The sequence below is a fragment of the Antedon bifida genome, chromosome 3, assembly GCF_963402885.1.
Source record: "Antedon bifida chromosome 3, ecAntBifi1.1, whole genome shotgun sequence".
In the NCBI taxonomy this organism is placed as follows: Eukaryota; Metazoa; Echinodermata; class Crinoidea; order Comatulida; family Antedonidae; genus Antedon; species Antedon bifida.
In genome coordinates, this window is record NC_136228.1 from 30,949,150 (window position 1) to 30,966,882 (window position 17,733).

Consider the following 17,733-nt stretch of genomic DNA (forward strand, 5'->3'; position numbering starts at 1 on the left):
TATCAACAGCGTAAAATTGTCATAAAATATAATATTGACATTTAATGTATTTAAAAATAGCGTAGATAACGAATCAATTAGTAAACATATCGTGATCTTGTTTGCTATGCAAATGAAAATGAAATTGTAAGTTGAGTACTCATAAATATATGATACGCAAATGTTTAAAGTAACTATGCGGAACATAGTTAATTATCGGAATGATGTGCACGTAATCAGGTGATATTTAGGGCTGTAGAGAAAATACTTGGTTAAATGAACCCAATTTTACGAGGTTTGTGATTGAAAAAATAGATGTATGTATCAATTTGATGGTGTTTTCATTATTGTGTTGCATGTACATTATGTTATGTCCCATATGATTTAGGTCCCTAACCAGAATGGGGTTTATTTAAACCGCTCCGGAGAAGCTAGCTCTATTTAAATGTGTGGCATCATTGCATAGTCATACTATGCTTATACTGTAAGGTATAACATCTTAAACTGATATCTGGCTCCATTCAGCTACATATGAAAGATTGTATTAGGAAATGTATAATGATTTATATCTATTTCCTTGTACTAACCTATATTGTATAGTAGTATTGAATATAACCTTCGATTAAGGTATCATATGATAGTAACGTATTTTGACGGATTCGGCGAAAAGTTGGTTCAACTTTATATCAAGGCCTACACATTTTTTAAGGCCTACAAATATAACATACATTCACAAAAGTAGTATGTTATTTACATTAAATGTTAATTATCTGAAGTTTAAAATATTGATGAATGGAAAATATACTATATAGTTTGTAAAATAGGCCTATAGGTATTCACAATGATGTAATCAAATAAGTCAACGATAACATTAGTATAGACTTAGTATAGTATCATAAGTTAATCATTTATTTCGCCAAAAATAAAAAGTAACAAACATATAGAAGTATGTTTTATAGAGCCATCCGTTAATCACGATATTGGACCGTTAATAATTTGCCTGTCATGCCTCTAAATGTTCTCTATTGAAAATCGTATATTTACACGTTTCTTCATATTCCACATCTAATATTTCTGCCTAGCTTTTTCTTTCACATTACATCGATTACTGAATTTTGTATTTACTTGTTAGGGCCTATTATGAACCTTCACAAATGTGCATCTCATACAAAAGTGAAGTACCAATGAATTATTATAGTCCATGCTATAACAATAGAGATATTATACTTCACTGTAATATTCTCTATATGCTATAATACTGTTGGTTAATTTGGTTGATTTTTCTGTCTGTCGGTCGGTCGTCTGTTGGTCGTCTGTTTTTCTTTTCGATTGATTTATCAACGCATAAACAAACATTTAATTAAGGAGACATGCGTTTGAGACTCAACAAAGTATTCCCTTAATAGCAGTTTCCCTTGAATACGGCCGTCGTGTTAACACATTTCCCCAGGTTCGTTTAATGGGAAAGTATCGCATTAACAGGGGTGTGTAAACTCAAATGTGATGTGCCCATATATGGACATGATGATGTCATATCACTACCATATTTGGGCATACTTTTTTTGTCGAACTTGTTTGATAGTGTAGACAGCGCTTTAGTTGAGTGAGTCCCAAAAGTGGGTTTCTACTGTACAAACAAGAATGATCATTTTTAACTTAATAAAACAAAATAAAAATACCATGAAGACTTTCTCAGTTTAGCTCATCATCTTTTAATGAACATTGTCTTAAATAATTTACAAAATGTATAACTTTTGCACGACTCACAATACGACGAAACGAGTCTTAACAATTATTAAGAATAATTTATAAATTTCAACTATAAAATTGATAAATAATCAAAGTCATTTTTAAAAATAATTTGTTCATAATTACCCCATTTTCTACAATGTTTAAACTCATTACGTCGGGACCCAAATTCGTTTTTATCTCAACTTAATTGGACGGGTTTTAGGAAATCAATTAGGCCTAGATCGATATTGCATTTTACCGTTTTCACTTAAATTGTTTACAATGCCATAACACAATAACTACATACTTACAGTAATCTGTATATTATTTCCCTTCAAAATGAAAAATCGAACTATGAAATTATCAAATCTATAATAACATCACCAGAAGCCAAGTGTCATGATTATTTTATCGATATTGAGCGGGAAAAATTTGGAATAAATCTGAAATATCCACTTAATAAGCAATCATAATTAAGCTACAATTACATATTGGTTGATTGATGAACGCAGGCATTAATTCGAATATGTTAAGATCATCATTAACAAAATTGTTTGGTAAATAGCAATCAATCATACGACAAACTTAAACGTGGAGAGGAAGGTTATTATAACGATAGTCTGATGTAGTGATTGAGGACTTTCCTTTTCTTAACTACTTAAGTAGCTGAGTAGCTCATCGTTGGTAAAGTGTATATATGAGACTAATTTTTAAACAAACGTTGCGTGATATGAATATTTGCGGCTACTGCATTCATTTACTCCGGTTTTTATTTTGTTTTAAACGAAATGCTATTTCTTGATTTAAGTAGATAATTTTTAAGACAATCATCATTCGGCTTATATATTCTATACATAACTTGGTAGATGTTTATTAAAAATAATAAAATAGTTAGATTTGACCTTCAAATAAAAAACACTATGTAGAGAACCAGCAATTTATGAATTAAATTATCTTAATTTGTAGGCTTAAGCAAAAATACTTATGATAATAATAATATAACTTATTATACAAATCCTATGGTATTTATTATCAATTCGTTTACTTGTTAAAACCATGATCGTGCATGGAGTCAATAGGCTTTAGGTACCGTATATTTATTATTATACGGTATGTCTAATTTCAGTTTAAATAACTTTATGTTTGTACTTTTATTACATTTGGCAGCTTAAATAATTTTGTATGTATTATTGTTTTTTTCCCAACATCACTGCCTAGTTTGTCCGTAACACAAACACAGCGCTTACGCATCATGCGTACAAAAGATGTTATCTTTATTTTAACGCGTGCGCGTCGATTTTTGTAGACATTTTATTGATATCAGTATCATATATGGGCATGATGATACAATCATGGCCTTATTTGGGCTAATATTATAGACGCCATTTCTTGTTAAATATACTGATAATAATCAGGAAGAAAACTTTAAAAATAGTGCGTATTTGTTCGAATCAAATATATTTTAAATACTAGTAAACCCTGTGTTTTCATTTCATTCAACATACATACATACAAAAAAACATCTAAAAAACTCTTTTGGCAATCTTACAGAAACATATACACAATTTTCATATTAATATCATACATTGAATATTTACATCTATATATTATTTACATAAATAATCTTAAAATCGATGGTCGTGGTGGTAAAAGAATGTCTTTCGACACATTCACTCACTAAAATATGTTGTCCTTTTGTTTGGCTGTGCGATATCGAGTTTTCAAGCCTCTAAATGTGACATCAAATAAAATGTTCGGACGGACAAACGTCATAATTATCGGTGGGTAAATAAAAGTCAATATAAAATAATAAATCGTAATAAATTAATAGTCTCTTTCATAAATGTCTGTTAATAACCCCCTGTACTGTAGGGAAACACTATACTAGCAGATGGGGTTGGCCCGGGTAAGTACGTATACGCCGGAATATGAAATGGGATCTGCGCTCGATGAAGGTGACTGTGCGTGTAGTACGCGGCGGCGGGAAATGGTAACCCCATAGCACTGGACAACATTGGTTTAGCCGCCATTTTCAATTTCTCTAGTTCAGCTTCTTGTAGTCTCTTTGCCTTTGCTCGTCGATTTTGGAACCAGATTTTTACTTGTGTTTCCGTTAGACTTAAAGATGCTGAGAATTCTGCTCGTTCCGCAATTGATAAATACTGTTTCTGTCGAAACTTTCGCTCTAACGATAGTAACTGTGACGTAGTGAACGGTGTTCTTGGTTTTCTATTCGTTTTGTGTTTCCTTAACGTGCATTGTACTTTTTGACTGTTGAAATTTGGAGGTGGGGTTGCTGTTGTTGACTCTGTTGCACCTGAAATGATATGAAAATAATACCACTAATAAGTAAACAACATTTTAAGAAAGTTATTAAAATTATGAAACACGGTTTTAACACCAAGAACAATGATTCATATTTATAATTTTATACTTTTTTTATTACAATATTTTTTTTCTCTTTTGTGGCGCAAACACCACTTTTATTCACATTCATATTATCTCATGTCATTACATAAAATCATATCATTTAACATATTTTTGTTAATTCCAAATGTTACAATTCATCAGTAACATTTTTACATTTTTTAATTCCGTATTACCTCCTTTTTTTCATTAATTTTCTTATATTTTTCTATACACTTTCATTTTTGTATTCATTTTAGAACCCGGATTAATTATAAATATTGTGTATGTATTTATAGGTCTAAGCATTTTAAATACAATTTTTTTAAAGTAATGTAAAAATATTTAAATTTTATGGCCATTGAATTGTATATTCTACGTCTGTGCAAGTCTAGCTTTTAGTCTAAAATATCTAAAAACAAAATAATACTAAAATAACACTTTTGATTTGTTGCGTAATCCGCGCACCATAGCTATGTTCATCGACGTGTGACTAATTTTACTAAAGAGGCATGAAATTTATAGACTAATTACACATAAAAAGCTGTTCGAATTCAAACAGAGCCCAAGACAACACTTCTCCACAAGAATGAATCCAATTATGTGCTAACAACTCCGAGATTGTCGTACCAATAGAACATTAATAGCCTTACAAAGAAGTTCAGTTATCCGTCGCTAAGGTTAAAATTCGTGAATATTATGAGCTATTAAGTCTAAAGTACCGATGATGGGAAAACATCTAACGAAACATTACAAAAATCCATTACCCGATAATATTTAGTATTTACATTTCAATTATATAATTAGAACATGAACAATAATAAGCACGTTATCTTAATAATAAAAAGTAAGTTAATGAATTGATTCCTATTTATACTACTAATGAATATTAGGATTCTTGGCGCTGTTCTATCTAAAAGTCTGCTTTTACGTTTTACGTGCTTTTCGATTAAGAAAATATCGAAAAAGCGACTTATCTTCCTTTATATCCGTCATTAACAATTATGTTTCGTTCGAAAAGGAGTGGGTCGTGTTTATGGTGATTTGTAAAAATATGTATAACGATAAAATATAATGGGTTTTTTCAAAGAAAATTGCTCTTTTCACCCCAACTTTTATCGCTAATATGCAGTAAAATAAACTATGTTTGTTAGAAAAATACGTTATCAATTTCTATTTTCCAGTACTATACAATTTCATTTATCTTTTTATTTTGGAAGTTTATCAATTATATTACGTTAAGTGCGGTACCAAATTATGAATCAAAATTCTTGATACATATTTCTGAAATGGAAATACCGGGGAAATAAACTAGGCATTATGGGCCTATAACAGTTTTAATTAGGCCTATTGACTTATACGAGGATGTCCAGAAGAAAATATTTTTAAAATTAAAGCTAGATGCCTGCAATTAATATTTTTAATGATTATAAGATATATTTTTCTACGTGTACATCAGTTTAAGGCCCACAATGGAAATACTTTGACCATTGGTTACTTTTTTGTGCTACTCTCAATTCATTCCTGTACTGTTTTTAATGTTAGGCCTACGTTTTTTTTAATTCGAATAATGAAATGAAAATAAAAAATAATTTTTATAAATAATGTGACGTCACAATAATCTCACGGGTATGAATTATTATTATTATTATTATTATTAATATACGTTAATTTAATTATGTTTTAATTACATGTGAATATTTAATTAAATCTGAGAATAAGGGAATGATTTCTTTATTAAGTATTAATTATTATCTGTCATTCTTGACATAGTCCTTAACCGACGCGCAGATGTTCAGGAAACTGTTTGTGCCATATTTTCGCGCCTTTTACTGCGTTAACAAGGCCCATACTAAATTACCGTCTGGTTTTTAACACTGGGTCAGAGGATGATCACCACCCACCTGTCCAAGTTTGCTTCTTTTAAAGTACATCCTAACTGCTGCTTAAAAGTTACCGCATTGATTAAAATTAAGACGTCACGTGGCTAATTATGTATTGTTAATCGATATTGTTAGCAAGGTGATTACCCTTTAGTCCTAATGAACAGAGTAATCAACTGTCGTTTATTCGTATGTCTTTAATAACATATATAGTTTTAGCAGGGAATTTCACTCTTCCTGGTTTTAGAAAGGGGGCAACCAGGAAAGAGTGAAATCACTTTACTCTTCCCTGGTAAAATCATGGAGTGACAATCAGGGGCGAATCCAGGATTTGTTCAACCCTAAAACATTCCCCCTCCCTCTCCTTCCGAACATCGTTTTTTTTGTCAGTAGGCCTACTTCTACACACCAATTGGTCAAATACATTCTGGTATATTTTTAGCAACCCGATAATAGAGCGAAATTATTAAGGTACGATGAAATATTGTAACAAAATAGGAAGTGTTTATGTACCACCAAAAGGAAACATTTACACCTTTCCAACCCTCAGAAGAGTAATTATATACTTCTGTAAAAACAATATCCAGGCCTATACATAGTCCGACGGCGTGAAACGACTAGCCGATGATCAGGGTGGTGGATAGTGTTTATCTCGAAGGACAAGAATTTCCCGATTTGTCTCACTTGACGTCCCAATGGGAGCTACACGTCGCTCATCATGTTTATACACGAAATTAAATAATGTCTAACAAACAAAAATCAAATTTAAATGCTAACTTGAAAAGTGAAAAGGCGACGTAATCTTGGGTGCGCATACAAGGTTATACAGCCCATTACAGTTGTATAAGTTACGTATGATCAACTTATCGAGTAATAAAATGCATGTTTTTAATTAGATTTAGGCTTATTTTAGCAAGTATTCATTGCTTATAGATGAATGTTTCCTATAATTAATGTAATAGTCCGTTTGGACATTCGAGCCTTAATGTTAAAGCTGATCGTCCCTTCCTGGGTACGTACTAACTCAACTGTTACATTACGCACAATAGGAACTATACAGCAATCAGGGAAACATGTATACATAGATAGATATAATTTGCAATGATCTACGTATGAATCTATACATTATTACTGTACAGGCATGTCAATGTTATATACCAGTACATACTACACACACACGCATAATGGTATATCACGATACACTGCGTCATTAATACGATACATATTAAAATACTAGAACATTCATAATACTCTGTTAATAGAAGAATGGAAATGGTGCCAAAATATTACATAAAATTAGACCTACAATTATAATTTATTAATTATTACGAAAATTATTATATCTTTAATATTAGAATATTATTATATTTGGTTTCATTTGTATAGATCATAATAGATGTATATAATATATCAGAGGTAAACAAACTGATGAACAGTAAAAGAAATGTACACATCTACCATGCTCTAAATAACTCCAGTAACTGCCAGTTAATTACACAACCATATGGTTTAAACAAGTTAGGCCTACAGAAGTAGAATTCTTTCAGTGTTAATAGATAGTAATAGTCATATGTTTAGTACAGTCAATTAGGTTTTGTATTATTGTTGCCGTGTGGCGTGAGAAAGGGAAAGTGTAACGGAATATATTTGAGGTAGGCCTACAATACAATAGTAATTGTAGGCCTACTATTTTAGGATAGGCAGCAAAAATGGAATGGTAGAGGGGGAAATCATGTCATTGTGTTTGTGTGAGAAAGGGAAAGTGTAACGGAATTATATTTGTAGGTAGGCCTACAATACAATAGTAATTGTAGGCCTACTATTTTAGGATGGCAGAAAAAATGGAATGGGGTGGAGGGGGGAAATCATGTCATTGTGTTTTATGATGATATGATATATTTTAGACATAACTTAATGCCATTACCAAATACTAATGTATTAAGTTTAATTGATTAATTTAAAAAAGAAAGTGTAATGAACTATATTTGAGGTAGGCCTACTCAATACAATAGTAATTGTAGGCCTACTATTTTAGGATGGCAGAAAAAATGGAATGGTAGAGGGGGAAATCGTGTAATTGTGTTTGATATATTTTAGACCTAACTTAATGCCATTACCAAATACTAATGTATTAAGTTTAATTGATTCATTTATCATTAAATTAGCAAGTATTTTAGGTAACCTTTTATGGTAAAGAAATTAAATTTAGTTAGTTTCTGTTTCTATACCATCATTAACTATTTTGAAATAATGTAAGGATTTTATGGTGATGACATGAATGATGTCAATGCGAATAAAAGTGGTGTTTGAAGAATTGGTGTAACATAAAAATAACCTGTGTCACATGCCTGTAATTAAATATAGTAGAGCGACTATTTTACTATTGTATATTGTTTGTTCTATTCTGAAGTGTAAATATTTTATAACAGACCTCAGAATGACTCGAGCACCACAGATATGACGTAATGTCAACGATTGCATGTACTCTCCTATTCTTATAAAACCCTACAAAAATTATTCAAATGACTTATAAACGGATTAGATGTTTTAAAATTGTATCCTAATTATTTTAAGACACGTTTTCACCTTCATACAAACGTAAACAAAAGCCATGTGCGGCCAGCCACAACAAATACACCAATTTAAACAATAGACCATGGTTTACCAGGTTGCCCCCTCAAGGTTCCTCTTTTATATTCAAAACATTGTTCACTTTTTACCCTATCCTGTATAACTGGTTACACAGACGTGGTGAGCATTGATAAGCGAAGAAAGATCCCGTTACAGTTCCGATAAAGTGTCAATAGCGGAATTTATACACTTTTTAATGAAAAGCTATAATAGAATCATAGTGTAAATAGCCCATTGATATGATAGTAAACAAATTAATTGTAGGTAGTTGAATTTGTTTCATAAGCCTCGGGTAACAAGTTATACAAATACGATTTTTGGGGATAAAGTGCCGACAAGAAAACCAATGCACGAATATACCAAGAAGTAGGCATATACAGCGGTGTATAGATTTCAATGCAATGCTATCATTTAAGCTTAAAATCTTGAGATTGTCAAAATAGCAACCAATCAATGCTATTACAACTATTTAATTATTATATTGTAGGCTTTATATGCCATGTGGTATTTATTACCATATTTAGAAATTATGTTTTATTATTTTTTAACTATAGTATTTAATTTAATTGTCAAGGAATACAATTTAATTGAATATGAATCACTATTGAGCTTTTCCATTATAAATTATGACATGATTTGTTATCACGTCTGGTTTTTAACTTATTTATACTATTATAGTTATATTGTACAATTGGAAAATTAAAAGTAAAATTAAATTACAATATTTACACCTATATGCATATCATTTACAATTGTAACTATTTTAAAATATAAAATGCATCTATAAATTAGTAAATCATGTAAAGCATACATTTAATTCATTTAATTTAATCTTAAAACATTACAGTACTTTCAAAATCTGCTATATTAATGTACTTCTTACGTATCACGCATTATTAAAATACAAACATAATATTATACATTTTTATTGTACATTCTTTTTAAAAACAAACTTACCATAGCATAAATAACTTTAAAAGAGAGTAAATATTGAATTTTATCAAAAGTTATTAGCCTTATATTTAACAAAATCGTACACAATTATAGTATATACAAATGTGATGAATTGCTTGAAATGTTACTGTTTATAGGTATACTTACTCGGTACATGATGTGAAGGTGAAAATGCTGCTGACTGTAGCCATGAGAAACCTGAATTGTTGTTGTCCCAATGGTAACCACCACCAGTACTATTAGAAGCAGGAGACACAGCTCCATCATCTGATGATGAAGATGAATGTCTATGGTGAGACGTCGTCATATTACTTGGTTTTGCAAGAATATTTTCCATACTAAAAGAATTCGGGCTAGAAGTGTTCTTTGGAAGTGACGTTTCTGTTTCCGATGTTCTCTCCATCGTTCTTCCGTGGTCCTCTTTTGACACCATGGAATCAACACTGAACGAAAAGTCCGAACAAGGTACTGGTTTCGTAAACGCAGAGTTGGAACTTATAGCGAGCGTTGTTTTTGACATGTCGAACTTGTATGACCACGATTGGGTCAACGGCGAAAGAATATACAAGTTTACAAAACAAAAACTATTGAGTAACTAAGTAGTACTGTTACTTGTTACTGTAAACAGTTTGTGTGCAGTCGACTGAGTTATGATTTTGACTCTATCAACAACCATGCGACCGCTGTCTTTACATCACAGTATACACGGTAGACACCAACTCGGATAATTATTCGTTACGCCTACTAACCACTTTTTTATTCGAGGACACCAATCAAACGCGTCGACGGGATGACGTTGCACTCAAGGGACGGATTTCGAGCAAGATTGGGCATTAGTAATTTTATGTACCAACAATAAATTATGGAGCAAGTTATCTAATTTCGTAGGTATTCACTGTAGACGGCATTGAGTGAATGGCTAATCTAATAAAAACGGTATTATTGGTAGAGGCAATCTAAACGTAATTATACTTTGCTACCAAAAGCGTGGAAACTTCAAAATGTAACTCACGGTTTCCGAGACGGATAGATTTCGTTTCCATAACAAGAATTTCGGAGCGCATTACTATCAAATTAACTGTATCGAAATCGAAATATCTCGTATAAAAATGTTCTGAACAAACCCGGAAGAGAAATCTTTCAGTACAGGTTCACTCCCTAAAGACCTATCAATTACCTCTAAACCATGCCTAGGCTAATTGCGAGGACAAACAATCTGTCACTATTTGTCACCGATCTATGGCAGCAGACGACCAACTCTGTATGAAGGCGCCAGCAACGGTAACATCAAAGACAACAGTCGGTGTTGAATATGAAATGATTCCCCCTACTAAGAATAAAAAGGAATTCTACATCACCCTTGCGAATTCAACAGCCGTCCTATCCCTAATATAATATTGAAAACACGCAGTACGACTTCTTTCATTCTCCCAAATAAAGTTTTATTTCGGTTGTTCATCAGGGTTGCAAAGGTAACCGAATCTGTTTTCAAATTAGTAATTTTGTTACGGCAACATTATATTAAGGCTATGTTTCAGATGTATACATTCGGACTTCTTTTAAGGATGATCCGACAATGAAAAAGAAGAGAACTTTAACAAATTGAAGAATTGTCAGTCTTTGACGAGAACAGTAATTGGCCGGCGCTGTCTGTAGTGGGTAATCGTTTGAAAGTAATTGGATAAAACCTTTCAATGGTTGCCGTGAAAAAGAATCCTACATAGACAACAATTTAAATATCCGCAACACCTGACGATGTTTGTAATGTTATCTTGTCTTTTACTTACATATTTGGTTTAACGCATTTTTTATTTGAAGACCATTAATTCCCAACATATCTTCATCACAGCCTACACAATTTCATCTGCATTCATTCAATGCTATATTTCGTGGCGCTGAAACTTGCAGTTAGCGGGGTGGGCTTCAGTCTCCTTTCCTACTAATTAACGTGGGTTAAATGTCATTAATTTAATTACCGAAATTACCCAAATAAAAGAAATAAAAGCCAGCATCACCTTGTGTTAATTATCTAGACGAGGTTTGAAAACAAGAACACATTAATAAACCCTCGCCAACCGGGCTCGTAGTTATTTTAAGACAAAATAAACCCTTACATAAATTTGATGATTTACGGAGGATTGTCTGCGGCCCGAATTAGGCCTGTTTTACAAATTACGTAATGTATAATTGACGATTTATTGTTTGGTGGCGCTGCAAGATTAGTTTTCTCTATTCTTGCTGTACAATACAAACACGAATTATTCAATTAAATGTTTTTATACCAATATAAAATATTTCTTTAAATTATAAATTGAAGAAATTTTAAATTAATTCAGGCAATCATCCATAAGAATGATTAGGCCCGATAATAATTATACTAAATTATTGTTATAATAGTTTCTTATGTTTTGTTTATGAAAACTATACTAAAGATAGATATAGATTATAGGCCTAGATAAATTATAGATAGATGTGTACGTTTTATTTTAGTATAGTATATAATGTTGTAAAATGATTTAATATAATATTAGCAGTTATAATCTATAATTATGTACATATTACTACAGATTGTAGTTTAGTGGTTGCTTGTCTGCTTGCTTACCTATGCACGATCCTGGGTTCAAATCCTGGTTCTGACTCAGTAACAAGGTTCGACTGATAGCAACAAACTTTCACTAATAAACTAATATACACATTATGTTGAATACATGGCAGGTTCGTAAATCATTGTCATGTGCGGGTTTTCATTTTTAGACCTACGTCAAATCCATAAATTGTTTTTGTAACATAATTTTAGCAAATTGCTGGCGATTTTACGCTCTCTGCCAGGTTCACTAAAGGTGAAAGTGGCGCCAACAATTTTTATACCCTTTTTTTTGCAACGATCAAGAACAGAATGGGAGCATAGAATACACATATTCCCTGTACGCGTCCGAAGAGTTATGATTTCTGGAGAAAACTACGTCAGCTGGAGTCAACTTAAATTGTAGGTGATGATATTGGACAGATGCTCCGGTAAAAAGTTTTATTTATATTTTTATGTCTGGACTTTGTGAAAAAACTTGGTTGCGATTTCAGATAAACTGGAGCCGGCCACCATAAGATGTGTGTGAGCCGTCTAGCGCCAATCGGCTTTCAAAAAATTAAGGGATTAAAAAGAAATTAAGTGGGGACTAGTGTTTTGGTATGTTCGTGGTAGTTTACATGAACGAGTACAATGACTTGACCTTCTCTTAAACTCTTCGTTAAATAGATATGTTTCTTTAGCGCTATTCATCTCCTCCTAAAGCAATTAAAACGATACGGTACCACTTATGTAGTACTTTGTAAACGTTTGCGGCGCAATTACCTCCAGTACTTTCGTAACCCTTTGCGGGACAATTTATCGGATGCGCTAACTTGTTCTGTCATGATAATTGTGGGAAAACAAGTGGGTGACGGCTGAGGTAGAAAGCGACGAAACGCGGAGACTTGAATTCCCCTGAGCTAGACATTCAGCTAGGCGCATCCAGGGGTCGTCAAGTCTAGATATCTTTGGTCGTATTTCTTTGCCAGATATTACAACATGCCTTCGAATTCCAATGTGTTAATGGCCAGAATTTGTTAGTTTTATGTCCCGGATTTGAATCTTTTTTTTCTTTCTTTTTTTTTATTTGAGGGGATTTACTATTAGCATTAACATCATTTGTCCTTATTTTCTCAACTTTAATATTCTTATTTATTTATTTTTTTTACAAATTTTATTTATTTCCTGTATTTCATTTCATAAAACAATATAAATTACATTACAAATTAATACAAAATAATAAAGTAACCTTTAAAAGTTACGAAACATACTATGGATTTTTTTTCTATATATCTATTAACTTCAGTAAACTGCCCAGTTTTATTCTTAATATAGATAGGCCTATATATTTATACTATAGGCTAATTGTTATGTTATATATGTTTTAATATTAATAATAGCTATCGTAGTAGCTGAGCCTTTTATAAACTATATAAATGTCACCATTAAAGTCTCTATTTCAACATTAATGTATTCTAAAAGGATCAACATTATAGTTGACGTAATCGCGTATAATAATCGAATGCAATACTTCTAAGGCACGATACCGTAAGTAACTCATTATTATCAGATAATTTAGTCAATAATTTAATATGATAATTGTAATTGATAGCGATGACGAAGTCTACCTAATAAAGGAACGATGAAGAATATAAAGCGTAGTTATAACTGGACAATAAGTTAATACGGATAGCCCGCGGAAACATTTTGTAAACTGCGCGAAGCAAACGAAGCATTCATTATGCCTAATGAATAGACAAAGCTACAATTTCAAATCCAACGTCAAGTATAATCACTGAATATCATTAATATTTCATTTTTGTTTGCAGTTACGCTTTTATTTTGCAAACGTTTCCGTTTTTTGCCACCGATGTTTTAAAACAACTCTCGCAACCGAACTCAATATTATTTTATGGCTTATAATGCCGTAAGGTATATCGTCTCAACGAACTAGTATAATCGACTTCACATAAGCCCTTATGGGTAGCTCATTGTCACAAACTAATTAGATGATTTATCGTCATGTACTTTTCAAATTATTTCTTAATCGAGATGTTAGCAAAGTCGTTATTTCAGTCTCATGAATTTTAAAGTCCATTTTCGTTGATTTACAATGATTTACCTCCGCTACTTGCAAAAAAGAAACACATATGATAGACTTATCAACTGTCATTACTTAACCAATTATATGACCATTTTCAGAATCTACGATGTATTGCCGTGTATGGTTTTGAATAATTCATAGTTGGCCGGCGGAGTAGAAGCACTCGCTAAACATGCTAATATTGAATTCTTATTATAACTCTATATAACACTATATGACAGCGACAAACGGACGACGCTTCGTGATTCTCATGTATTTGACGACTTTATTCTTGAAAATATGAAATGATTTAATAGACCTACTTTATAAATATTTATAAATAATTGTGAGGTTAACAGTTCTAAATATTACTATTATTAATTAATGTCTTTATAATAATTGTTTATTTAAATCATTTTTTTTGGTAATATTAACATTTTAAAAATGTCTATTTGTTGAAATGATAAATTGTTATAATAACATTTACGGGTTCTCATAAAATAAAAGTATAAATCAAATATGGGTCTGACACGGTGATTAATATTGGCCCTTAATAAAAAATTAAAAACTGTACTGTAATGTATAGGCCCTAATCATGAAAACAGGAGACTTACTGGGTCTATAATAACATGATCAATCCATTTATAATTGAACAATAAATTATTACTTTATTAGACAGAAAAATGACAATGTAATTTGACGAAAGATAAGATTAGAGGTTTAATTTTCTTATTGAAAATTAATCATATTATGGTTATTCATACGCTAACACTTGTATTATCAATTATGGTGTATATGCTAAGGAGGAGGAAACCACAAGCGATTGGCCTTCTGTTTAAAAATTACCATCAAAACCCCAGACGATATAGTTATAAATTTCCAATTAATTACTCTACTGCTTAAACTATGTTCGTAAATTCCAATGTGGTCTATTCCCAAGGTTAATATATACGTGACTAAATCATTTTGTTGAACAGGACACTTCTTAAAGAAAACAGAAAAGGGATTAGATTAAAAGACATGTTTTCATGGAGAAAACATTGTTGATGTTGTAACAAATTAATGAAGAAGAAAACGAGTATTTTTAAAAATAATTTTATAACGTGTAAGTGGTGATGACTCGCTGTTGGTTTGGAGATTTGACATAACAAAATAATAATAATGATAGGAATAACAAGACAATACACACATACACAAGCAAAACATTCCATACCGAAATGTTTTTAATCTCTTCATTTGCATTCACTTTTATCAAGAATAACATTTTCGTCTATTTTATAGTTTCAATATCATCATTTGAATCATCCAGGCAAAATTATTTTTGGTTTTTTGTTTTTTTTGTCTGCCTTTTTTATTTAAACTTATTTATGCAATTGATTTTGTAACTATAAACGTCCGTTTCCGAAATAAAAGTAAAATGAAATGAAATACACAAGTCCTAACTCACCAATTGAATAAACTCTACATAAATTATACTAGAATTTTTCAAAATGAACTGTACCGTATTAGGGTATTTTAAAATAATAGTTCTTAAATCACCTCGAAACATTTGCTTCACCCAATACCAGTGATTAAAAATTGGTATTTAAAAAAAATCCATACACAACATAATCATTTACTAAAGAAGAATATTTCTGTTTGTATCAAAAAATCATGATCTTATATTTTTTGTTCATTCTTTTTATAGAAGACGTTTTCCCCGATGACTTTGCAAGCAGCTGGTTAGAAAACAGATAATATGATTTTGATTTGATTGACTTGTTTTTATCCATGGAAAATTATTTTTGCGTTTAAATAAATCCATGCAATTTGTCTTCCATCTATTGTGTTTCGATGGAGACGTTCGGCTGGCTAGATCCACAGAGAACAATAAACGAATTTTAAGTGAATAACCATAATTTGGAAGATAATTTTAGGAAGGTCTATGGAATTCAATATTTGTAAAGAAAATTCCGCAACACAATCTAAGCATTGTTTTGTGAGCGGGCGTTTGAATTGAGGGGATAAATGCTAGGCTAGTTTGGAACAAAGCTAGGAGATATTCCACAAACGAGTTGTTTTGTGAACTGACGCCAGTCAAGACAATAAACGTCTGGTGTTTGAAAAGCACAGTAAAAATAATAAAACTACATTGGTTTCTTTCTATTGACTAAAAAATTGGCCTTGACTTCCAAATCAAACACGAAGTAAATGAGCCTGAACTAATTGCTTTAAATCTGGTAAAGACAGTTGAAAATGATAATCGAATAACTGTAAAATTTCTATAGGTCTTATTAGCCTAGTTTGTTCTTACTTGTCAAGCAAAACTGCTTAAAATCACCTCTATTCTTCGCACACTCTTTGATCATTAAATCGATAGTAAATCCTATTATTCTCATCATATGATTAAAAGTATCGAGTTAATTATTGGTGTAATGCGCTCGAGGTGTTCCACCTTCACTTACCTTTCCGACAAACCATTTTAATTAGTTTTTTTAATAGTTAGCTTTATAGTCTGCCGCTGCAGACGTGTATTATTATTATCACTACAACCATTATTTCTCCATGCTACAACTGAACCCCAGTCAGTTGGTCATCATTGATACGAAGAAGAGACAAACTTCTAAAGTTTTGTCTAACTATCAAACTTGATGTGATAAAAACATGTGGTATGCCCATATATGGAAATGGTGATGTCATATTTAGGCATATCACTAGTGTACCATGTTTGGGCACATCATTTTTTTGTCAAACTAGTTTGATAGTGTAGACAGATTCCATATAATGATAACAACCTAAAAGTTGATAAAAGTACCGTAGTGATATATAATATTGTTATAGAGAGTGTATATAGGCCTACAATATTCCTCCTACACATTTATATTATATCAAGAATTTTATAGACTGGTGATATAATAATAATGAATTGAATGGAAAAAAAAGATACCGTGGTGTTACTGTGTCGCTTTATTTTATTTTGTTTAAACTAATAATCTAGGCCTATAGACAATGTTTTAAAAATATGACTTTTTAAAATATGAACTTTTCTGTAGATGAGATTGTTGAACCGTTAGAGGGCACTATTTAACATTCAACTTCTATTCATCACTGAGGAACACGGACATACTGTGTAGTAAGCCTGGTTCTGAACCTAATACTAATACTAATAATAGTAAATTATCAATTGACAAGAAAATAACAAATGCAATAACATATAGATTCATGCACTGTTTTATTTGATTAAAGAATTTTAATGTAGGCCTTTCTTTGCATTTTATGTATTACACTACTGCATTACTTATTTATAATTCTGTAAGTATGTATACTAAACATTTTGTTTGTGTCAATAAAAAAACAATGTTATTCATGATAGGGCTACAATAAACAACAAACAAAATAAAATTTCCCCAACAATTAGAATACAAAACAACTGCATAAAAACAGTTTATTATATAGATAATATTTATGATATGTTCTAAATAGGGAAATGGTACTCTCATTTGTGCATCGTAATTTCCACG

The 17,733-nt window shown here is 31.4% G+C and overlaps 1 protein-coding gene across 1 annotated transcript; it reads right to left on the reverse strand.

Annotated features, from left to right (window-relative positions):
* Window positions 1-1,644: 1,644 nt before the first annotated feature.
* Window positions 1,645-10,264, reverse strand: LOC144837488 (uncharacterized). The gene is made up of 2 exons (XM_078692626.1): window positions 9,732-10,264; window positions 1,645-4,027 (listed from the first exon to the last, which is right to left on the reverse strand). The coding sequence occupies exons 1-2, from the start codon at window positions 10,102-10,104 to the stop codon at window positions 3,561-3,563; spliced, it is 840 nt and encodes a 279-aa protein (XP_078548752.1). The 5' UTR covers window positions 10,105-10,264; the 3' UTR covers window positions 1,645-3,560.
* Between the last annotated feature and the right edge of the window lie 7,469 nt (window positions 10,265-17,733).